This window comes from Geotrypetes seraphini, chromosome 11 (genome assembly GCF_902459505.1).
Source record: "Geotrypetes seraphini chromosome 11, aGeoSer1.1, whole genome shotgun sequence".
Lineage (NCBI taxonomy): Eukaryota > Metazoa > Chordata > Amphibia > Gymnophiona > Dermophiidae > Geotrypetes > Geotrypetes seraphini.
Window position 1 is genome coordinate 126,854,053 of NC_047094.1, and position 24,930 is coordinate 126,878,982.

Genomic DNA, 24,930 nt, shown 5'->3' on the forward strand with positions numbered 1-24,930 from the left:
CTTGTCAGACAAATCTGATCAATTTCTTTGACTGGAATTGGGTAGAGGGAGTGCGCTAGATGTGGTATATATAGATTTTTAGCAAAGCCTTTGATAGTATTCCACATGGACATCTAATAAATAAACTTAGTGCCCTTGGGATGGGCCCCAAAGTGTCCAGCTGACTCAAGAACTGGTTGAGTGGAAGATGACAGAGGGTAGTGGTTAATGGAGTTCACTCTGAGGAAAAGGATGTTACCAGTAGTGTGCCTCAAGGTTCTGTTCTTGGTCCTGTTCTTTTTAACATTTTTATAAGCGATATTGCTGAAGGGCTGTCAGGTAAGATATGCCTCTTTGCGGATGATACCATAGTCTGCAATAGAGTAGACACTCCGGATGAGATGAATTATATGAAGAAAGCCCTAGCAAAGATTGAAGAATGGTCTGAAATTTGGCAGCTAAAATGTAATGCTAAGAAATGCAAGGCTGCAAAATCCCAAAGGAACGGTATAGTTTAGGGGGTGAAGAACTTATGTGCACGACAGAATAGCAGGACTTGGGTGTGATTGTATATGATGATCTTAAGGTGGCCAAACAGGTTGAAAAGGTGGCGGCAAAAGTTAGAAGAATTTTAGGATGCATAGGAAGAGGTATGACCAGTAGGAAAAAGGAAGTATTGATGCCCCTGTATAAGACTCTGGTGAATTCTCATTTAGAATATTGTGTACAATTCTGGAGCCCACACCTTCAAAAAGATATAAAAAGGATGGAGTCGGTCCAGAGGAAAGCTACTAAAATGGTGCATGATCTTTGTCATAAGGCGTATGGGGACAGACTTAAGGATCTCAATATGTATACTTTAGAGGAAAGGCAGGAGAGGGGAGATATGATAGAGATGTTTAAATACTGTACCTACATGGCATAAATGTGCATGAGTCGAGTCTCTCATTTGAAAGAAGCTCTGGAATGAGAGGGCATAGGATGAAGGTGATAGGCTCAGGAGTAATCTAAGGAAATACTTTTTTACAGAAAGGGTGGTAGATGCATGCAAGTATCTCCTGAAGAAGTGGTGGAAACAGAGTCTGTGAATTTGAGAAAGTATGAGACAGGCATGTGGGATCTCTTAAAGAGAGGAAGAGATATTGTTACTGAGGATGGACAGACTAGATGAGCCTTTTGGCCTTTATCTGCCATCATGTTTCTACATTTCCATGATTCTGTATCTACTGCAGTATGAAGATGTTTACTTCAGGTTGAATTAGATTCAATCAATTAAGCATTTGATGTCAAGAGGGGCATTATGAATTTTAGTACATGAATTGGTGATGTCCAGCTTAGATTAGGGATTCATGAGAAGGATGTGTACCACTTACAATGAGTGCAGAACACAGCCATAGGTTTAATCATGTGAGTCTTTTTTTTAAATCTGAGCATTAGTTGCAATTGAAATATCATATATTTAATAATTTCAATTATACATATCAAGTATAGATATACAAGAAAAGACTAACATTTGTAAAACATATTTTACAAGAAATATTACAAAAAGAAATAAACTATTTCTAAAGTCCACTTCAAGGAGAGATTTGCAAGGTTAAACTAAAAGTAAATAATTTCTGATAGAAATCAAGTTAACATCCTAACTATACACATTGAGATCCAAAATTTCCTTTTTTTTTTACCCTTATGATTGTAATTACTCTTTTTTTTCCATATTCCAATAGAAATCGCTCCAATTGGGAATGATCAAAACATATAAATTGTTTACTCTGATAATGTAAAATACATCTACAGGGAAAATGCAAGGAAAAAGTTGCAGTACCCACCCTGTGTGTTAGCAAGGAAGGAGAACATCTCGTCTTTGACTAACAAATTTTGGTTCTTTATACAAGAACGGTGTTCTCTACATGACTCTCTAAATGTGATACATCGGACATCCCGAACCCCTGAGGAAGGAGGATGGACCGTGTTGGGTCCGCATTCAACATATATGAGAGACATTTTTATTGATTGCATTTTTGTATAGACCTTTAATAAAGATTCCTGTACCTTGAACATTCCATTCTGCAATCTTTTCTTTGTTTTGATGTTCACCTTTTACTGCAGACCGGTTGGATTTTTCATTGTTTTGAATGTGATGATGCAGCAGCTGGTCATAATACAGAATTATCAGTGGACATGGGATAGCATATATTGTGTAGTGGATATAGCACATGAATTTGTAGCATGGTAGACATGGTATGGCATATATGGTAAGAAAGATACAATGCATAGTAGAGTGGGAGAAGGTGGCAGTATGCCAAAATGTGGCAAAGCATTGTATGAGAAAGACATGATGGCTTGGTAGGGTACAGCATTATATGATGAGTAATATAAAATGTGATAGTTCCTGGTACAGTGGGCAAAGCGCATCAACATTTGAGATTTGTGACAGCAGAGGGCTGGTGCTCTTCTTTTTTAGGTTTGGGATTTGGGTAGGTCAAGGGAAGAGGTGGGTTTTTATTGCCTTCCTGAAGTTCAGTAGACCTTCTAATGAAGTACGGTAGGTAGTGAGAATATGATCTTTTCTGTGCGGTCTCAAGTCGGAGGGCGCATCCTAAGGTTGTGCATAATTCTTTTTCTTCTTGTGAGCATAGCAGTCGATGGAGTGTACAGTAGTAGTTTGTTAGCCATATAAGCCGGTACCATGTCATAGAAGAGTTTGTAGGCCATTATTATGCCTTTGAATATACATCATATGTCAATTGATAGCCAGTGAGCAGTGCACAGCGCCGGGGAGGTCAGGTCTCATATGTGAAAGTTCTTCAAAAGTCGGATGGTGGCATTTTGTATTCGTTGTAGTCGACAGGTGTTTTTGTAGTAAGCCCATTTAGGAGCAAGTTGTAGTAGTCCATACGGGAGAGGATGAAAGTATATAGCAGTTGAGCAAAATCTGGCTCCAAGAAGTATCATCTGATTTTCCGTAGCTGCTGGAAGTAGTAGAACAAGGCAGATACTATTCTAGAGAAATGGTCAGAGAGTGAAAAGTCACTATCAAGGATCATCCCCAGGCTGTTTACTTTGTCTTTGGCCATCAGGGAAGTAGATTGCCAGGAGACTGACAGGCATGCATGTTTGGGGTCATTTCTTCTTATCCAGAGCAGTTTGGTTTTCATTGCATTTAGTTGCAGCTTGTTTTGGGTCATCCAGCTTTTTATTTTTGAAAGGCAGTCATACAGTTTTGAGGTTTGAGCGTCCTCGTTCAACCCAACGGTAGGTACAGTAGTATGTCATCAGCGAATGAGTGGATCTTTATTTAGTATTTTAAAGCAATGTCTATCACCGGTCTGATATAAAGATTGAAAAGCAAAGGAGACAGGAAGGCACCCTGCAGTACTCCATATTTTATTGGTTTAGGTCGTGATAGAGTAGATTTTAGTAGAATGCTTTGGGTCCTTTAGCTCAGGAACGCTGAGAACCATTGGAGCGCTTGATCCTTTATTCCAATGGTTGAGAGTCTGGCAAGGAGGCAATGGTGGTCAATGGTACCAAAGGCAACACTGAGGTCTAGAAGGACCAGTAGTCCCTCTCTCCCTTTGTCTAGTATGTTCCAGCAGTCATGAATAATGTCCACTAAGACCATTTCCATGTTGTGGAATTTTCTGAATCCTGACTGGTAAAGGGAGAGGGCTTTCTGTCGGTCAACAAAGGCTAGGAGTTGTGATAGTGCCATCTTTTTAAGGATCTTGGAGATGAAGGGGAGATTGGAGACCGGTCTGTAGTTGCTGGGTTCATTTGGATCCAGTGTCAGTTTCTTAAAGATCAGTCTGATGATTGCTGATTTCCAGTTTTGCGGTACTTTTCCCGATTGCAGGGAATTAATTAGTGGTAAGATTGATTTGATGAAGGCTGCTCCTTTTATCTCCTAAAACCTCCGCTCTTCTCCCTCCATTCTCTATCTCTGTAAATAATACTAGTATTGTTCCAGTCTCCTCTGCTCACAACCTTGGAGTCGTCTTCGACTCTGGCCTAGCAATTTCTATGTATATCCAACAGACTGCTAAAACCTGTCGCTTCTATCTCTACATCACCAAAATTTGCTCTTTCCTCTCTGAACTAGAGGTCTGCATGGGAACGGGGATCACGGGAATCCCCAAAGTCAAGGGGACTCCCATGGGGACCCCTCCCAGGCCCACGGGACTCCCATGGGGATGGATCTGGGGTTCCCATTCCGAGGCCTACCTAATGTCGATCGTTGAAATTTTCAAGTTGAGATTGGTCCGGGTCCAGCGCTGCAGCAGAACAGCCATACTGAGCAGTGAGCTCAGCACATAGGCGCTCAGTGTGCCTACGTGCTGAGCTCACTGCATTCAAACTGATTGGTGGGGCGGTGTCATGTGCAAGGCTAGAGCAGAAAGTCAGCCTGTATTTGGTGAGCCGCCCAAGTCCCCCAAAGGCCCTGATACCGGCGACTGAGAGGAGGAGGAGGAGAAGATCTGATTCAGAAGCCTTGGCGTGACCAAGGAAAATGCTTCACATTAAATGGAGTGTTGTTTTATCAGGTAAATCCCTTTTATTTTGCCCTGATGTCTTGTTTTACTCTCAGCTCTGGTTCACGCTTCTCTTTCCGGCACTTCTCTATTTTGGTCGTATTCATTGCTTCAGTTGTTTTGGTTTGTCCCAGTGTCTAGTTTTGTTTTTTTTTTGTTCTGGCATCATCGTCTATTCTGACTTACTCACTGCTGTATCTGGTTTCATTGCCTTTCCTTCTGTTTGGCGCATATTTCAAACTTTCATTTTGATTATATTACCCTGTGGCTTTACCTTGGTTTCTCATTACATTTTAGTCTGGTTTATATACAATTGCACATGTTTTTGTCTTCTCAATTGGCTTTTCTATGCTTCCTCATTATTTTGTATGGCTTATTTAATTTTACATTATTATTTTAGAACAATTTTATATACATGTTCTTTAGCTGAAAACATACATTTATTGGTTTTACACCTGATGATGGCTTTTATATGGGATTTTGCTTTGTTTTTTTTTAACTATTGAATCCTCTTTTTTTAAATTACATAATCCAGCCTGTTTTACATTACTTATTTTATTGTTTAAGTTGTGTTCTAGGTTTTTGCTTGATGTGTTCCCCTTGATCCATATATGCCTTTTTGTCTCTATGCTACCATTGCTAGATTCTCTCATTTATCATGTGGCCAGATTTTAGAAATGCTTTTGGCTTTTCTATGCTTAATTGAGTTTGGTCCTCATTTTGGTTTTGTTACACTATTTATGCATATATTTGGTATTTTATTCATTGTGATTTTCTGCTTATTTATACTATCTAATATAATAAAACGGTAAGCCGCGCATGCGCACTTCCTATGCGTGCATCCGTTTTCCGTGAGCTGTAGCACACATAGGAAGTGCGCATGCGCGGCTTACAGACCGGCCTCACGCAAGGTAAGACAAGTGCCATGTGCGCCCTTCCCTGCTCTCCACCACTGCTGGCCCCTAGCACCCCCTGCCCTCTCCGTCGCCTCCCGGCTCCAGCGGCGTAGGCAGCACTATAAACATGCTGCTTCGCGCCCTTCTCTGCCGATTTCCTTTGCCGCGTCTCTGATGACATCATCGGAGACAGACGCGGCAGAGGAAATCACCAGTAGAAGGCCGCGAAGCAGCGTGTTTAAAGTGCTGCCTACGCGGCTGGAGTCCCGAGGTTTGTCGGCGGTGGGAGGGTCAGGAGCAGGCCGGATCGACAACGGCAATAAAAGAAGGGGGCGGGGCCGAACGGAGCAGGGAAGATAAGGTAAGAAAAGGGAAAGGGGGAGTGGGGGAAAATGCTGCTACTGCTTCTACACAGGAAAGGGGGGATAGGAGGGAAATGCTATTGCTGCTGCATAGGGAAGTGGGATGGAAATGCTGCTGCACAGGGAAATGGAGAAAAATGACAGACAGACAGCGGGAGGGAGGGAGACAGAAAGAAAGAAAGACACAGGGCCAGGGAGAGGGACAGAAAGACAGACAGAGAAAGGGGGCCAGAGAGACAGTCAGTGGGAGAGGGAAAGGGGGCTGCTTTGGAGGGAGGGGTGTGCTTGGGGCAAACAGCTTTGCTCTGGGGGGCAAGACAGAAGGTGCCATGGAGAGACAGGGAGAGGGATAGGGGCCTGCTTTGGGGGGATGGGTGTGCTGGGGGAGACAGAAGGGGCCATGGAGAGATAGGGAAAGGGGACAGACAGCTTTACTCTGGGGTGGAAGACAGAAGAGGGCCATTGAGAGACATTTGGGGGGGAGGTGGGTGCTGGGGGCAGACAGCTTGGCTGGGGGGGGAGGGGGAGACAGGACCACGGTGGAACGTGATTTAGGAGTGATCATTAGCGATGATATGAAGGCTGCCAATCAAGTAGAGAAGGCTTCGTCCAAGGCAAGACAAATGATGGGCTGTATCCGTAGGGGTTTTGTCAGCAGAAAACCTGAAGTCATAATGCCACTGTACAGATCCATGGTGAGACCTCATCTCGAGTATTGTGTTCAATTCTGGAGACCACACTACCGAAAAGATGTGTTGAGAATTGAGTCGGTTCAGCGAATGGCTACCAGGATGGTCTTGGGGCTCAGGGATCTCACGTATGAAGAAAGGTTTAAAAAAACTGCGGATGTACTCACTGGAGGAGCGAAGAGAGAGGGGGGACATGATTGAGACCTTTAAGTATATCACGGGGCGTATAGAGGTGAAAGATGATATCTTCAGTCTTACAGGGCCCTCGGTAACCAGAGGACACTCGCTGAAAATCAGGGGAGGGAAATTGCAAGGTGATGCTAGGAAGTACTTCTTCACCGAAAGGGTGGTCGATCATTGGAATGAGCTGCCTCAGCGGGTGATTGAGGCCAGCAGCGTGTCAGATTTTAAGAGAAAATGGGATATTCATGTGGGATCTATAGGGGAGTAAGAATCAGGGAGTGGGTCATTGGTATGGGCAGACTCGATGGGCTATGGCCCTTTTCTGCCGTCAATTTCTATGTTTCTATGTTTCTAAGGATACAGACAGCGGCCAAAGAGAAAGAGATAAAGAAACACAGACAGAGAGACACATCTATTCTAGCACCCGTTAATGTAATGGGCTTAAAGACTAGTATATATATATATATATATATATATATATATATATATATATATATATATATATATATATATATATATGTTTTATTTAAATATTACTTCAAGCAGTTGGATTTCCATATGTCCATACTATGTAATGTGCTTCATTAATGGGGACAAGTAACTTTTATTGGGGACGGAGATGTGTGGGGATGGAGGTGATTCCTCACGGGGACGGGCGGGGATTGAGGGGATTCCTCACGGGGACGGGTGAGATTTCTGTCCCCGCGCAACTCTCTACTCTGAACACATTACCCAGACTCTTGTCAACACGCTTGTAACCTCATGCTTAGACTACTGCAATTTACTTCTAACAGGTCTCCTTCTAAACTGCTTCTCTTCCCCTGCTATCAGTGCAGAACTCAGGGCTGCACAACTTATCTACTACCAACCTCACTACATTCACCTTACTCTCCTCAAATCACTCCACTGGCTCCCTATCTACCTCTACAAACAGTTCAAATTCCTATTACTAACCTACAAGTGTGTTCATGCCGCAGCCCCTTAGTATCTCTCCTCTCTTATCTCTCCTTATATGCCTCCCCATTAACTCCATTCCTCAGATAAGCTGCTTCTCCTCCATTGCCAATTCTACTACTACTACTATTAATTATTTCTATAGCACTACCAGATGCATGCTGCGCTGTACAGATTCACAAAAAGCTTACATTCTAAATAGGCAAGACAAACAGGATTTCATGTATACAGTTAAAGGGAACAGTTAATCAGCTGGCTGGGCTGGAGGGCAGAGGAGTAGGGTTAAGATTTGAAAACTATATAAAAAAGGTGGATTTTCAGTCTGCTTTTAAACAAGGGAAGGGGCTTGATGGACAAAAGGGTAATTTATTCCAGGCATAGGGAGCAGCTAGATGAAAGGAACGAAGTCTGGAATTGGCAATGGAGGAGAAGGGTAACATTAAGAGTGACTTATCTGAGGAACGGAGTTCTCTGGGAGGTGTATGAGAGAGAAGCGAGGAGAGATATTGAGGGGCAGCAGAATGAACATACTTGTAGGCCAGCAATAAGATCTTGAACTGTATGCAATGGCAGATAGGGAGCCAGTGATGTGACTTAAGGAGAGGGGTGACATGAGCGTAGTGAGGTTGGTAGAAGATGAGTCACCTAGCAGAGTTTTACACAGATTGCAAGGGGGAGAGGCAACACTGAGGGATATCAGTTAGGAGTAGATTACAGTAATCTAAGCGTGAGGTTACGAGAGCTTGGACAAAGTCCGATTAGTGTGCTTAGCGAGGAAGGGGCAAATTTTAGTGATGTTGAAGAGATAGAAGTGACAGGTCTTAGCAGCATGTTGAATATACGTAGAAAATGAGAGGTCAGAATTGAAGATGACTCCAAGGTTGCGAGCAGAGGAGACTGGAACAATGACTAAACTAAATTAAAACTTAACTTTATATACCGGGTCTTCAACCAGATGGAGAAAGGAGGAGGAGGAGGAAAGGGTTTAGGAGGAAAGAAGAGTAGCTCAGTCTTGGACATATTTAGTTTCAGATAGCGGCAAGACATCCAGGCAGCAATGTCAGCCACACAAGCAGAGACTTTTTCTTGGACTTTAGGTGAAATTTCAGGTGTAGAGAGGTAGAGCTGGGAGTCATAAGCATAAATATGATACTGGAAGCCATGGAAGGAGATCAGGGCACCAAGGGAGGAGGTGTAGAGAGAGAAGAGGTCATAAGACAGAACCCTGGAGTATACCAACCGCTAGTGGGGTAGCAGCAGAAGAGGACCCACCAATACATACACTAAAGGTGCGTTGAGAAAGGTAGGGGGCAAACCAGGAGAGGACAGAATCACGGAATCCAAACTAGGACAGCATATCAAGGAGTAAGTTGTGATTTACAGTATCAAAGGCAGCAGACAGGTCAAGAAGGATAAGAACAGAGTAAAAGCCCTTAGATCTGAACATGAACAAGTCACTGCAGACCTTAGTGAGGGCAGTCTCTGTGGAGTGTTGGGGGTGAAAACCAAATTGTAGAGGATCGAGAATCTGTCGAGTTGAAATGAAGTCTAGGCAGTGACGGAGAATAACACACTCGAGTATCTTGGATAGGAATGGAAGAAGGGAGACAGGGCGATAGTTGGATGGGCAGGAGGCGTCCAGCGAGGGTTTTTTGAGAAGCGACTTAACCACCACATGTTTGAAGGCAGCAGGGACAGTTGCAGTGGAAAGAGATAGATTGAGAATATGGCATATGGGAGGGATAACAGTATGTGAGATGAATAACAGTATGTGAGATGGGGTCGAGTAGAGGGGTAGGAATAGGGTCTGAGGGGCATGTAGTAGGCTTGGATGAGGACAGAAGTGCAGTTTCTTCCTCTGTGATTACAGAGAAGGCAGAAAAGTCAGCAGTAGTTGATGGGGCAGACAAGCAGGAGGGGCCAGACGGGAGATGCTTCCTGTGTGTTTGGGTGAAGGATGAAGGGGAGGTGTGAGGTTGAAGATCAGGAGAGTATTGGTAGGTAGGGGATAAGGATGCAACTTTGTAGTGAACTCAAGGGTGATCTTGCGGACCTTGTCATGGAAGTAATCAGTCATAATCTGGGGAGAGAGATAAGGAGGGGTTGGAAGTGGGGGCACTTTGAGGAGAGAGGCAAAGAGACGACGAGGGTTGGAAGAAAGGGAGTTAGTTGGATGTAGTAGTCTTGCTTGACCCATGTAAGTGCAGAATTAAAAGAGGTCATCATAAATTTAAAGTGAAGAAAGTCAGCACATGTGTAAGATTTGAGCCAGAAGTGCTCAGCACAGCGGGTGCAGGAACATAAGTAACGGACACTGGGAATGAGCCAAGGTTGAAGTTTGGTCCACCTGACAGAGTGAGAAACAGGGGAAGCAAGGGTGTCCACAGCAGAGGAGAGAATAGACTTGAACGATGAGACAGCCTAGTGGACAAACTTTGATAACATAGTGGAGGCAAGAAGAGGTGAAACAGTGGATGAGAGCATGGAGGGATCGAGGGCTTGAAGATTTTGAGACCTCTTGGAAGTGACTGGGCATTGTGGAGGGGGAGGGGGAGTAATGGTGAAGGATATCAGATGGGGAGCAGTGAGGTAGAGAAGTTAGAGAGATAGCAGTTGGAGGAAAAGACAAGGTCAAGGCAGTGGCCATCCTGGTGAGTAGGGGTTGTGGAGCAAAGTTGGAAGTCAAATGAGGATATTAAGGCAAGAAACTTTAGTAGCATACTAGTCAGTGGGATCATCAGGGTGAAAGTTAAAGTCCCCAAGAATGAGGGAAGGAGAAGATGACTCAAGAAACCCAAAAGCCAGGAGTCAAATTCAGTGAGAAAGGAGGAAGGGGACTTGTTAGGAGGGCGATAAATGACTGCTATACTTTCATGTAGCTGCCCCATATGCCTGGAATAAACTACCTGAGTTTGTCTGTCACATCCCTTCCCTTCCATTGTTTAAAAGCAGACTGATAACTTGTTTTTTTTATTTAGCCTTCAATCCATAACCCTACTGCCCACTGCTCACCACCCTAGCCATTAGATTAACCATCCTCCCTAACTGTATCCCCCACCATGGTATCCTGACTAAGGTGGTATAGAAGAATAAAGTTATTATTATTATTATTATTATTTGTCTGTCTTGTCTATTTAGATTGTAAGCTCTTTCGAGCAGTGACTATCTCCTTTGTGACTGTACAGCACTGCATATGTCTGGTAGCACTATAAAAATAATGAATAGTAGTAGTATTAGTCTTTTGTGGCCATCAGGAGGTTTGGTGGGCATGGGTCGAGGATGGATCCAGATTGAGGCAGAGGGTCGTAGAGTGGTGGATCATTTTTGGTAGATCTTTACGAGATGCTGATACAAGATGCTGATACAAGGCAATTCAGGGTTTCACTTCTGAGTTCTCTCATAGTAGGGGGGTCATTATGGGCTTTTGCTTGGATATATGGGTGTTGAATCAAGATTTGTGTGTATACGATTGATTTTTTTCTTGGAAGTAAATGGATAGGGTTTCACTATCCAGGTCGGTTTGTAGGGTTTATTTATTTCCTTGTGAGCCCGTGAGTAAGTTGTTGTCAGTATGAAGAGGTTCTTTGATCTGTTTGGAGCTTTCTGTAGGAGATTAGTGTATTAGGGAGGGTTTGCATCATGGATTGATAGTTTGTACTCCTGTAGTAGTTCTTTTCAGTGGGTTTTGTCCTTTTTATCTTTGGATTTGCATCAATTTCTTTCAGCTTTTCTTAGTTTTCTCTTCTTTTTCCTGAGGTCATCTATAAACCAGGGGGGAGCAGAAGTTGCGAGGGTTAGGTTTTATTCTATTTTGTTTCTGCTAGGTTTTCATACAGGTTCTAATTTGCATGTGCCAGTTTGATGCGGCTTCTTTGATTGGTGTTGTTTCAGTCCTAGTTGAACATAAGAATAGCCTTACTGGGTCAGACCAGTGGTCCATCAAGCTTAGTAGTCCGTTCTCCAATCCAGGTCACTAGTACCTGGCCAAAACCCAAGGTGTAATCATATTCCCATGCTAAGCAGTGGCTTCCCCAAGACTTTCTCAATAACAGAATATGGACTTTTCCTCCAGGAGCTTGTCCAAACCTTTCTTAAAACCAGCTACGCTATCCGCTCTTACCACATCCTCTGGCAATGCGTTCCAGAGCTTAACTATTCTCTGAGTGAAAAAAAATTTCCTCCTATTGGTTTTAAGAGTATTTCCCTGTAACTTCATTGAGTGTCCCCTAGTCTTTGTAATTTTTGACGGAGTGAAAAATCAATCCACTTGTACCGTTCTACTCCACTCAGGATTTTATAGACTTCAATCATATCTCCCCTCAACCGTCTCTTTTCCAAGCTGAAGAGCCCTAACCATTTTAGTCTTTCCTCATACGAGAGGAGTTCCATCCCCTTTACCATCTTGGTCACTCTTCTTTGAACCTTTTCTAGTGCCACTTTATCTTTCTTGAGATAAGGAGATCAGAATTGAACGCAATACTCCAAATGAGGTCACACAATGGAGCGATACAGGGGCATTATGACATTCTTAGTCTTGTTAACCATCCCTTTTTCAAAATAATTCTAAGCATCCTGTTTGCTTTTTTGGCCACTGCCGCACATTGGGTGGAAGGTTTCATCGTATTGTCTATAATGATACCCAGATCCTTTTCTTGGGCACTAACTCCCAAAATGGACCCTAGCATCCGGTAACTGTGATTCAGGTTATTCTTCCCAATGTGCATCACTTTGCATTTGTCCACATTAAATTTCATCTGCCACTTTCTTAAGGGTAGTTGTTTCAGCTATTTTAAAGATGTTGGCTGTTAGCTTTTCTAGGTTGACAAAGTTTGGGTTAAGTGTCTTCTTGAGTGGGGTGAGGTTCTTAGTTGGGGGTTCTGCAACTGAGTTTGCACTATGGAATGTGATAATGGTTGGACCAGGTTATTAGCTCAGAGTTATAGTGCTGCATGTAATGGCTGGTGGGATGTAATGGTTATTTTGGGTAAAGACTAGGTCAAGTATGGCCAGTAGTATGGGTGGTTGAGGTGATGATCTGGTGGAAGCCTAAGTCTTATATTGTTATAAAGTCAGCTGGTACCCTAGTGATGTTGGGGTAGTTTGTGAAGTTGAAGTTGCCAAAGATGGTGATTTGTTGGTGGAGATAACTAGGTTGCTGATGATTGTTATGAGTGTTTTTCAACCTTTTTACACCTATGGACCGGCAGAAATAAAATAATTATTCTGTGGACTGGCATCGGGCTAAATTGTGGGCCAGACCCCGCCCATCTCTACCCAATCTCCACCCCAGACTCCGCCCCCATAATAGTACTAATTGCACCTTGCACATCCCATGCCTCATCTGGAAGCCTTCCCTCTGAAGTTGCAACATGAGAGAGAAGTCTTCCGGTTCAGGCGCAGGATGCCCATAAGAGCCACTGCCCGTGGCTTTGTGTACTGAATCAGTTAGGAAGAGGGATCTGGCTCGAAGATAACGCCATATCGATCGCACGGTGGACCGGCAGTTGAAGAGCACTGTTTTGGGCCTGATGCACCTGCTGGCCCTTTGGACCGGTACTGGTCCATGGACCAGTGGTTGAAGAACATTGATCTAGGGCATTGATGGAGGAGTACTTTGAAATTGTCCACATTCCTTTGCCTTGCATCAGCTGATTCACATGTTCTTCCTTCAGAGAAGGCATGACTAGGCATGTTTTAATCATAGTAAACATTTTTCTGCATTGGAGCACATTTTCTGCATTGGAGCATTGCATATTCTGTGATCTATATAAGCTGTACCACAGGTATGGCATAGTCAGTGGTGTACCTAGCATATGTGACACCAGGGGCCCCTCATTTTTTGAGCCCCCCCCCCACATCGGTATGAAAAACATGATTTTTAGTAACAATCCACATATCACACAAGAGTGCAGTGAGTAGTGCAACATCAGTACAGCCATTGTAAAATAAACAAGACGGACTACTACAGATCAATCCTGCACAGTCAGTCATAACAGAAAACCATGTCTTTTGAACACAAAGAACACAGAAAACACCTTCGCCTAGTATGGAATATGTAATCACAAACTAACTTCTCCCCCTTTTACAAAACTGTAGTGCGGATTTTAGCCATGGTAGTAACAGCTCAGATGTTCATAGAATTCTGAGCATCAGAGCTATTACCGCCATGGCTGGCACTAAAAAAATGCTCTACAGTTTTGTAAAAGGAGGGATAAAAGAGAAATACGTAGACAAAGGTTAAATTGAACCATCAAGAAGCTGGACTCTGCATACAATGCAACACTACAGAAACAGTGACACATGTCTCCTAAAGTAAAAAAATAAATATAATTTTTTTTTTCTACCTTTGTCTTTTCTGGTTTCTGCTTTCATCTTCTTGTTACTCTCTTCCTTCCATCCACTGTCTGCCCTCTCTTTGCCCCTTCTATCTGATTGAATTTTTTGATTGGGTGACCTAAGAACAGGATCAAGGACATGTGGCTAGATGTAATTTACTTAGATTTCAGTAAAGCCTTTGATACAGTTCCTCATAGGAGGCTCTTGAACAAACTTGAAGGGCTGAAGTTAGGAACCAAAGTGGTAAACTGGATTAGAAACTGGCTGTTGGATACACGCCAGAGGCTGGTGATTAATGGAAGTCATTCAGAGGAAGGAAAGGTGAGTAGGAAAGGTGAGTAGTGGAGTCCCTCAAGGTTCGGTGCTGGGGCCAATTTTGTTCAATATGTTTGTGAGTAACATTGCTGAAGGGTTAGAAGGAAAAGTTTGCCATTTTGCGGATGATACCAATATTTTTAAGAGTACACACCGAGGAGGGAGTGGAAAACATGAAAAAGGATCTGCAAAAGTTAGTGGAATGGCAATTAAAATTCAATGGAAAGAAATGCAAAGTAATGCATTTGGGGATTAATAATCAGAAGGAACTGTATATGCTGGGAAGTGAAAGGCTGATATGCACGGATGGGGAGAGGTACCATGGGGTGATAGTGTCCGAAGATCTAAAGGCAAAAAAACAGTGTGACAAGTCGGTGGCTGATGCTAGAAGGATGCTAGACTGTATAAAAAGAGACATAGCCAGTAGAAGAAAGGTGTTAATACCCCTGTACAAGTCGTTGGTGAGGCCCCACTTGGAGTATTGTGTTCAGTTTTGGCGAATGACATAATAAGACTTGAAGTGGTCCAGAGGAGGGCGATGAAAATGGTAGGAGGCTTGCTCCAAAAGAATTATGAGGAGAGACTGGAAGCCCTGAATATGTATACCCTAGAGGGAAGGAGGGTCAGGGGAGATATGATTCAGATGTTCAAATACTTGAAAGGTATTAACATAGAACAAAATCTTTTCCAAAGAAAGGAAAATGGTAAAACCAGAGACATAATTTGAGGTTGAAGGGTGGTAGACTCAAGAGCAATGTAAGTATATTCTACTTTACGGAGAGGGTGATGGATGCCTGGAATGCGCTCCTAAGAGAGGTGGTGGAGAGGAAAACAGTGACAGAGTTCAAAAAAGCATGGGATGAACACAGAGGATCTAGAATCAGAAAATAATAGTAAATATTGTAGAACTAAGGCCAATACTGGGCAGACTTGCTTTGTCTGTGGCTGTATATGGCTTTTGGTTGAGGATGGGCCGGGGAGGGCTTCAGTGGCTGGGTATAGATGGGCTGGAGTGAGCTTTGATGGAGATTTCAGTAGTTGGAACCCAAGCACACTACTGGGTAGAGCTTTGGATTCTTGACCAGAAATAGATTTTTTTTTAAAAAAAAATTTAAATTGAATCAGGTTGGGCAGTCTGGATAGACCATTTGGGTCTTTATCTGCCATCATCTACTATGTTACTATGTATGTTACCATCTTCTCTCCTTCTATGCCCCTTCCAGAAACTGTATGCCTCCCCCTTCCATCTTTCCCTTCACCCTCATTGGTCTGGCATCTTTCTCCTCTCCTTTCCTTCCCTTTCCCACACCTCTCCTCTGTAATCCCTTTCCCTTTCTTCCCTTTTTCCTTTTCAGTTTATTTTCTGCATCTGTCTAGATTACATTCTTACTACCCTGTCATCAATTTTCTTTTTCACTGTCTACCTACAGCCTGTCACCTCTTTCCTTCACTCCCTCCAGTATTTCAATAACTCAATCCTCTTACCCCATCATGTGCCCTCCTTTTATTTATCCCCTCCTTCTATCATGTACCCTCTTTCTCTACCCCTTCCATCCAGTACCTTCTCCTCCTCTCTGTCCATTTCCATCCAGCGTTTGCTACCCTCTTTTTCTCCTCCCAACTTCCTTCCTGCATCTGCTCCATTATCTCTCCCATCCGCACTTCCATCCAGCATAGGCTCCCCCTCTATCCTCCCCACTAACATCCTCCCCACTAACATCTGTCCTTTATCTCTCTCCATCCACCCCACTTCCATCAGCATCTGCCCTCTTTCCCTCCAATCCAATTCCCTCCAGTATCCTTCCCCCTTATGTCTCTCTCCACTTTCCCTGCACACCAATTCCATACTATCCTGCCTCCTTTCTCTCCCTCCACCCCCTTCCATACTAGCAGTCCTGCTCCTTTCTCTTCCTCCATGCAGCAAGGTCCTGCTCGCAATGACTGCAGCTGCCAGTCCACCCCCTCTGACATACTTGTTCTGGAGCAGAGTTGGCAGCTGCGCTGAGGTGCAGGAAGGCCCACGATGACTACATCCAGCTCTTCTCCGGAAGAAGTATGTGACATCGGAGGGGATGGACCCGGCAGCCACAGTCATCGTGGGACCTTGCCACAACTCCCTGCGTCTGCCGGTCCACCCCCTCCGATGTAACTTACTTCTTCCGGAGCAGAACCGGCAAATGTAGTCATCGCGGGACCTTCTTGCAAGTCAGTATGGCTGCCGACTCCGCTCCAGAAGAAGTACATCAGAGGGGTGGACCCGCAACCGCGCTGAGGTGCAGGTCCTGTTGCACAGCAGGGCGGGAGGTTCCGGTCCCATTTCCAGACCTGGCTGGCTGTGCACCCTCCTAGGGCATGCACCTGGGGTGATCCACCCTTGGTACGCCACTGGGCATAGTCAATCTTTCTAATTCACTAGTTACATATTGTGACAGGGGCTTTTACTCCTAAATGAGTGTAGTTTACCAGATTAGGCACTTACGAAGTGGTGAAAACAGAGAGGATTGGCAGGTGGAGAACAAAGGTTGGAGGGAACTCTACTAAATTACTCCATTATTACCTCTCTCACCTCAGGGCCAGGATCAACATAAGTAGGAACCCTTTAAGTGACACACAAGTAAAAAGAGAGTATACCAGGAATGGCATGAATGGGGAGAAGTATCCCACACAGCTGTAATGGTCACAGTAATTAAGCCAATAGAAATGCCATCTAAGTATGCTAAATGGCTCTTCTGCTATAAAAGATGCCAAAGCAGCAATGGGCAGTGTGGTTCTTGCCATGGGACAGCACCAGGGCATTCAGCTCCTGTACCTTCAGCATCAGGGATGCAATTGAAGGTGGCTAATAGACTACCAACAATAGGAGAAACTGATAATTCATAGTGTTATCAGAGGTGCATGGCTAGTAAGAAGAGCACAGGAAAGGTTGCTATTTTCTTAACTGCACAATTCTCCACTCTGGAAGGCTATTCTATGAAAAATAATTCTGATACTCCCATTAAGAATTCACATCTTCCTACCCTTTACTTAAATGCATACTTCCTAGTTACTATGGTCATTATAATTAAACAGTGGTGACTTGTACATACCATCTTGAGATCTGATATATTGACATACTGAGTGTCTGGTAGGTTGTTTTTTCAATTATGCCTTTAGTATATGGCTTTGTAAAATTACGGTATTTTGCATTTATTTTTCAGCCTTGCCTTGTCATGAGAATAGTCACTATGAATTCTGTGGAAATGCATGCCAAGCAACATGTTCAGACAAAACTGCTCCTAGCAGATGCACAGAATCCTGTCAAGAAATTTGCCAGTGCAATGATGGATATGTCTTTAGTGTTGACAAATGTGTTCCTGTGGGAAACTGTGGCTGCACTTACAAAGATACATACTACAAACCTGGTGACGCTTTCTGGACTGATGATACCTGCAATGTCTATTGCAATTGTGACCTGTCTTCAGGAAAGTTAGAATGCAAGAAGGCTACTTGTAAAGCCACTGAAAGATGCCTTGTAATGGATGGGATCCGGGGTTGCCATTCACTTAGCTACTCTACATGCTCGATCTCTGGAAACCTTCACTATACAACCTTTGATGGTAAGAGGTATGATTTCACAGGAGACTGCATCTACCAGCTAGTTGGAGTAGCTTCCCTAAATCCAACCCTAATACCATTCAGTGTCCAAGTGCAGAACAGCCACCAATGGAGCAATGCAGTTTCCATCACCAAAGTCGTGACTTTTGAAGTCTATGGCATGACAATTACTATGAGCACAGATTACCCTCAGTGGATCCAGGTATGTCTTCTGAGGATGCAGTACATTAACTCATAACAACTTGGTTACTATGCTATTGTTTTTATTTGGGTTTGACTTTTCTACTATTCTTATATTAAAATATGAATAGAGAAAAGCTAATAATTATTTGTCTTTTAGAGAAGCGCATGATCATGAAACATGATCATTCAGAATCATTTTGTAGAGTGAACCATTATATCCCTAATATGTTGCTTATTCTTATAGGTTATAAAGATATATAGTAATGTTTTTATTATTTTGTTAGTTTTAATTTGTATTGTATTATAATAATTTATTGATTATTTATTTGGTCATTTATTTATTTTATTCAATATTTAGCCAATTTTCCTGATAGTGCTCGGAGCAGGTTACAGATTTAACATACATAAAGGGGCATTTTCAAAAAATACGTCTAAGTCTGATTTGGGTGTGTGGTGCTAGACATCCAAAGTTGGCAATAATAAAAATGCCTATTTTTGAAAGGCAAACCACCTTATGTCTAGAATTTTTTTTTTAATCCTCTATCTGGATGTCCAAGTCATTGGGATGTCCAGACTAGTGCTGCCCAATTCAGGAAAAAAATTTTGATTGAATTCGATTCAGCCTACTGAATTGGTTTTTCGATTCGATTCGATTTTCCTGCCCAATTGGGTGTTTTGTTTTGTTTTCAAACATCCTGGTGGGTTTATTTTACAGCTTCTATTCCCCCTTTGCCCTCTCCTACCCACATTGGCGCTGTGGTGTAAACAAAATAAAGAAACAAAAAGGACTTTTTCTCTCTCTGTTAAATCCTAGGTCACGTTTGCGATCTAACACCAGCTCTGGCAGGATACACTTTTCAAATCTGACATATTGTAATCACAAAACAGAAAATAAAATTATTTTTTTCTACCTTTTGCTGTCTGGTTGTCTTCTGATAACTCGCTTCTTTCTTTTTTCTCCGTGCTAACCATCCATCTTCCATCTGTTTCCTCCCCTTCCATTTCCATTCCTTTCCCCTGGTCTGGCATCTGTCTCCTCCCCCCCCATCCCCCATGCCCTGACATCTCTCCCTCCATGGTCTAGTATTGCCTTTCCTTTCCCTCCCTCCCATGGTCTTGGCATCTCTTTCCTTTCCTTTCCCTTCCTGGGCTTTCTTATTCCTCCTTCCCTCTCTCCCCAATTGGGTGCAGCAACAGCATTTCTCTTCCCCCTTCCCCTCTCACTCTCCTCCTCCACTGCTCTCCCTTCAGTCCTGCTGCTGCTTTCCCTCTTCCATTTTAAGTCCAGCAGCACTCTCCTCTGTTCCCAATCCAGCAGCACCTCCCTCTCACCTCCCTCCTCCACTCAGCTCCAATAGTACCTCTCCCTCCCCTCTACTTCCATTTCCCCCACCAACTAGCTGCAGCACCTCTCCTTTCCACCCCTAGGGCAAGCAGCACCTCTTCTCTCCAACTAGCAGGGCTCCTCTCCCTTCCCTTTCCCTCCCCTCTGACTAGAAGCAGTATCTTACCCACTCACCTCCCAGGTCTAGCAGCATCACTCACTCTTCTCCTCGCTTCCTATCAGCCCCCCTCCCTCTTGTCTCCCAGGTCCATCGGCACCACACCCCCCTCCCAATTAACAGGCTCTCACTGGCTTGTGGATTCCCCAGCCTGACTTGGCACAGCCTGAAGTTGTGTTTGACTCCGGTAAAGAAAGTACAAAAGAAAAAAAACAGGCGCTTTTTCAAACCCTCCCCGTAACAATAGCCTGTATTAGCAGCTGCACCACTCTCTCCTTCCTTAGCTTTAGCGAGTCAATTCGCTTCTGCAGCCTCAGAGCCTCTGCTAGGGCCGTCCCGCCTCCGAGGAAGAAGGAAATTGCATCATCAGAGGCGGGACGGTCTAGCAGAGGCTCTGAGGCTGCAGAAGCGAATTGACTCGCTACGGAAGGAGAGAGCGGTGCAGCTGCTAATACAGGCTAGTGTTATGGGGAGGGTTTGAAAAAGTGCCTGGTTTTTTTTCTTTGTACTTTCTTTACCGGAGTCAAACACAACTTCAGGCTGTGCCGAGTCAGGCCAAATCCACAAGTCAGTGAGAGGGTTTAAAAAAAATGTTTTGAGTGGCAGGATTCATGAGCGCGATGACAGCCGGGCACAGGGAGGTTGGGCCCCGAATCGGAGAGGCCGATTTTTTAAAAATACACATCAATTCGAATCGATTCACCCAAAGTGAATCGGTGAATCGATTTGAATTGGAAATCGGGCAGCACTAGTCCAGACCACCAGGATGTCTATCTTTATACCACATTTTTAATCAATATTTTGTCCAAGTCCCAAATGCCCATAACAAGACAATTTGGATGTGGGAAGGGCCAATCCTGAAATGTACTGGCAACCCAGACCTGACAATAGAGCAGTGGAGCACCTTAAGAGGGCATTGTGGTGAACTTCACATAAAGGATGCCAGATAAACATCTCACCAGAACTCCCAAATAGTTTATAGTGAGCCCCCCAAAAACCCACTTTACAACCCGAATAGCCCTTATGGCTGCAGATGGCACCTGTATGGCAGTAGAGTAGGGTTGGGGGCTCACATTTTCCACAAAGAATGTAGTGGTTAGAGTGACTTATGGGACCTGTACTCTTCTCTATGGTTCACTAGCCCACCCACCAGGTTACTTAAGACACCTGTGTGCAGCTCTACTAGGCTTTCCTATACCAGGTGCTGATGTTGTGGAGACAGGTATGTACGTTTGTATTCTGATCTTTGTAGGTGTGAGGGGGTGTCTTACCGTGTTGCATTCAGTGGTCATCAGGTCAGTTTAGGCACATTTGTGGCAATTAGACCTTTCTAAAACAGATCTAATTCCAAACATATAAATTCTGTCCAGGATGTCTTACAAAATGTTTGATTATCACTGCAAGATGTCTATGTCTAACCCGCCCTTGAGACTGCCCAAAGCCCATCAAAAAACACACCTCAACCACACTCATCTTAAGCTCTTAATGTACAGAGGCTGTAATACCTCACTAGACATACAGAAAGATGGTTTTGATTATCGGCTCTTGGACATTCTGGCGATCAGGATGTCCAAGTGCTGATTTAGGATACTTTTTGGACATCTATGTGTTTTGATTATGGGCCCTATGATCAATTAAAAAACAAACAAACATCCATAATCAGACAAATCAATTAAACAAATAGCTATATCCCCACCCCCATCCCCTTTTACAAATCTGTGCTAGTGACTGACCTGTGGCAATGGAACTGAAGCCCATTAATTCCCAATGGGCTTCAGGGTGATTACTGTGGACTTCATGGTAATTGGCTTAGTAAAAGAGGGCCTATAAAATCATAAAAATTAGACACTTAAAATTTCTACATAGAACATAAAAAAGCTCAATTAAACAAAAAAGGTGTTCTTAGGTCTTCCAAACCCTAATAAAGCATCAATCAATCTACATGAAGGAATTATATTCTACAAAAAAAAACAATAGAATAAAAACAAGAACACATTTGTTCAAATTGTAAAGATCTAGCAGAGGAAATTTTTTAAAAAGTGATGTCCTTAAGAGCACAAATAATGGCTATGAACAATAGGACTCCTTTTACAAAACAGCACTATAGGTTTTTAGTGCAGGCCAACAAGAGAAATGCTCTGACGCTCATAGAATTCCTAAGAGTGTCGGAGCATTTAACTCGCTGGTCCATGCTAAAAGCCTCTAGCACCATTTAGTAGAAGCCAACGATTAAATTGGTAGCTTCCTCAAGAAATATCCAGGAACCATCCCATGAAATGTCATAAACACTAACCCCCATTTTTACTAAGCAGCGATAGAGGTTTCTACTGCAGCCCAGGGCACTAAATGCTCTGATGCTCATTCACTTGATCTTTTGCTGCTATGCTCCTTCCTACAACAAAAATTAGGACACAAATAATATAACATAATACAAAAACTTACTTTTATACCACAATACCATTAAGTTCTATGCAGTTTACAAAAGTCAAATGAATTTCAATGAAATACAACAGTTGCCTAAAAATCTAGTAAACAGATATGTTTTTAAATGTTGCCTAAATTGTTGGTAAGAACTGGAAATCGCAACTAAACAATTCAAATCCTTATCCCAAGACACTGCCTGATAAGACAATAGACGTTGATGATATCTTTAAATAAGAATAACTCTCTATGAACCCAAAAAACTTCAGTCTTAGAAGAACTCAACTGAAGTCTGTTCAATACCATCCACTTCTTAATTACAATAACAACTTCTCCAACTAGCTGAGAAAGGTAATTGAAACAGTGATCTCTCAAACACTGGGGAACAAATATCCCTTAAGTTCATTAGCATGCAGCCACCCCTTCATCCAATATAGGCAAGTGCACCAACCTAGGGTGGGACAAAGGAGCACTTAGTACAAAACCACATATCAATTTTCTGACAATAAATGCAATTATAAGATCCTCAAACCCTGTAATTTGAATAGGAAAGCCAAATATGTCATATATTGGTTCAGCATCCCCACAGACCAACCCGATGCCTTGACAAAAATAAGAAAAGCCAACACCCAATGAACCAGAATCAGAAAATGGCTTTGCAGGCCAAGATGCTCAAGGAACTGAAGATAGAAGTCTTACCACATGGGATGGAAGCACTAAGTATTCAGCACCAGTACATGCCTCGACAACACTCCAAAACTGGTCCATAGTTGTTCTGGCATTATCATCAGAGAATAGTCTGCTGAAGGAGCCAATGCACAAAAATGGAATGGAGACAAAGCATCATCAATGTAATTAACAATGCCCAGTACATGCCATACAAAAAGCTAGACATTCAGATGCAAACAATGCAACACCACTAGGCACAACAAAGTGACTAACAACAAGCTGTCTAACAGCCAGATTATTGTCAAACTATAAAACTACCTTTCTATGTACCAAGTGATCACCCTAAATTACCAATGCCACCCCAGTGGGGAAAAGCCCTAAAAAGGACACATTGTTGCACTATCCCCATTCCCTCCACCAGGAAGGCCAAGGGTGAGCGCACCATGCTCCCCCCAAAAAGGCTCCAAAACCACACCCACCTGAAGCATCTGTGAACAATTTCAAATCCACATTTATTTATTTATTTTATTATTTATATACCACTTATATCCTAAGTGGTTTACATTCAGGCAATTTATTATATTTCCCTATCTGTCCTGGTGGGCTCAAACTCTATCTAATGTACCTGGGGCAATGAAGAGATTAAGTGACTTGCCCAGAGTCACAAGGAGCAGTGAGGGATTTGAACCAACAACCCACTCCCCATTGAATACTACAAACTGTTGCTAGACTTGCAGTCTATTGAAGTGAGCTAAAAACTGTAGCCACAGCCTCAGATCTTCCCAAACAACTCTAGAGAGATGCACCAAAAAAAATGTTTCTTTCTTAAGCCCCTTTAAAGCATCACCAAATAGTGAGAAAAAAATCCTAAATTCTATCCATTGGGATAACCTTTGCAGCAAAATTAAAATGGTATAATAGAGACTGGATTTCACATAAATTCAATTTCTTTTTTTCACAAACTTCCAAAATAGCATCCTGTAAAGCATGCCCAATTAGCATCCAGTTAAATGACATAGAAACATAGAAAGATGACGGCAGAAAAGGGCTATAGCCCATCAAGTCTGCCCACTCTACTGTCCCACCCCATTAAGTCAGAGTGCTGCTCGACCCACGTAGAGATCCCACGTGGATGTCCCATTTATTCTTAAAGTCGAGCACGCTAGTGGCCTTGATCACCTGCACCGGTAGTTTGTTCCAGTGATCCACCACCCTTTCTGTAAAGAAATACTTCCTGGTGTCACCACCAAATCTCCCTCCTCTGAGTTTGAGCGGGTGTCCCCTTGTGACTGAAGGTCCCTTAGGAAAGAATATGTCGTTTTCCACCTCGACACGACCTGTGACGTACTTAAATGTCTCAATCATGTCACCCCTCTCCCTGCGCTCCTCTAAAGAGTAGAGCTGTAACTTGCCCAGTCTTTCCTCGTATGAGAGACCCTTGAGTCCAGAGACCATCCTAGTGGCCATTCGCTGGACTGACTCAGCTCGAAGTACATCTTTACGGTAATGTGGCCTCCAGAATTGCACACAGTACTCCAGATGAGATCTCACCATGGTTCTGTACAGTGGCATTATGACTTCAGATTTACAGCTGACGAAGCTTCTATTGATACATCCCATCATCCGCCTTGCCTTGGATGAGGCCTTCTCTACTTGTTTGGCAGCCTTCATGTCTGCACTAATGATTACTCCCAAGTCCCGTTCTTCTGAGGTTGTAGCTAGTGTTTCTCCATTCAAGGTGTATGTTCTGCATGGATTTCTGCTGCCGAGATGCATCACCTTACACTTCTTTGCGTTGAAGCCCAGCTTTCTGCTGCCGAGATGCATCACCTTACACTTCTTTGCGTTGAGGACCAGTTTTCCAACTTGATCAGATCCTGCGCCATACCATCCGTGAGATCGCTTTCACCTACTATATTACACAGTTTGGCGTCATCGGCAAACAGCGCTACTTTTCCCTGAAGCCCTCGGGTCAAGTCCCTTATGAATATGTTAAAAAGGGATGGTCCCAGGACTGAGCCCTGCGGCACTCCGCTAGTCACCTCTGATGTCTTAGAGAGGGTGCCATTGACCACCACCCTCTGAAGTCTTCCACTCAGCCAATCATTGACCCATGCCGTTAGTTTCTCACCTAATCCCATCAATTTCATCTTGTTTAATAGTCTACGGTGTGGGACACTGTCAAACGCTTTACTGAAATCCAAGTACACTATGTCCAGAGACTCTCCCGAGTCTAGCTTTCCTGTCACCCAGTCAAAGAAGCTGATAAGATTGGATTGGCGTGACCTGCCCCTAGTGAATCCATGTTGACAGGGATC

General features: G+C 43.3%; 1 protein-coding gene across 2 annotated transcripts in view; it reads left to right on the forward strand.

Annotated features, from left to right (window-relative positions):
* LOC117345605 (IgGFc-binding protein-like) overlaps positions 1-24,930 on the forward strand; it is a 121,124-nt gene that overhangs the window by 38,079 nt on the left and 58,115 nt on the right. For both annotated transcript variants that reach the window (XM_033914496.1, XM_033914497.1), the window contains one exon: positions 17,441-18,039. In XM_033914496.1, the coding sequence (XP_033770387.1) occupies positions 17,441-18,039 (599 nt within the window). The remainder of the gene's footprint in view (positions 1-17,440; positions 18,040-24,930) is intronic.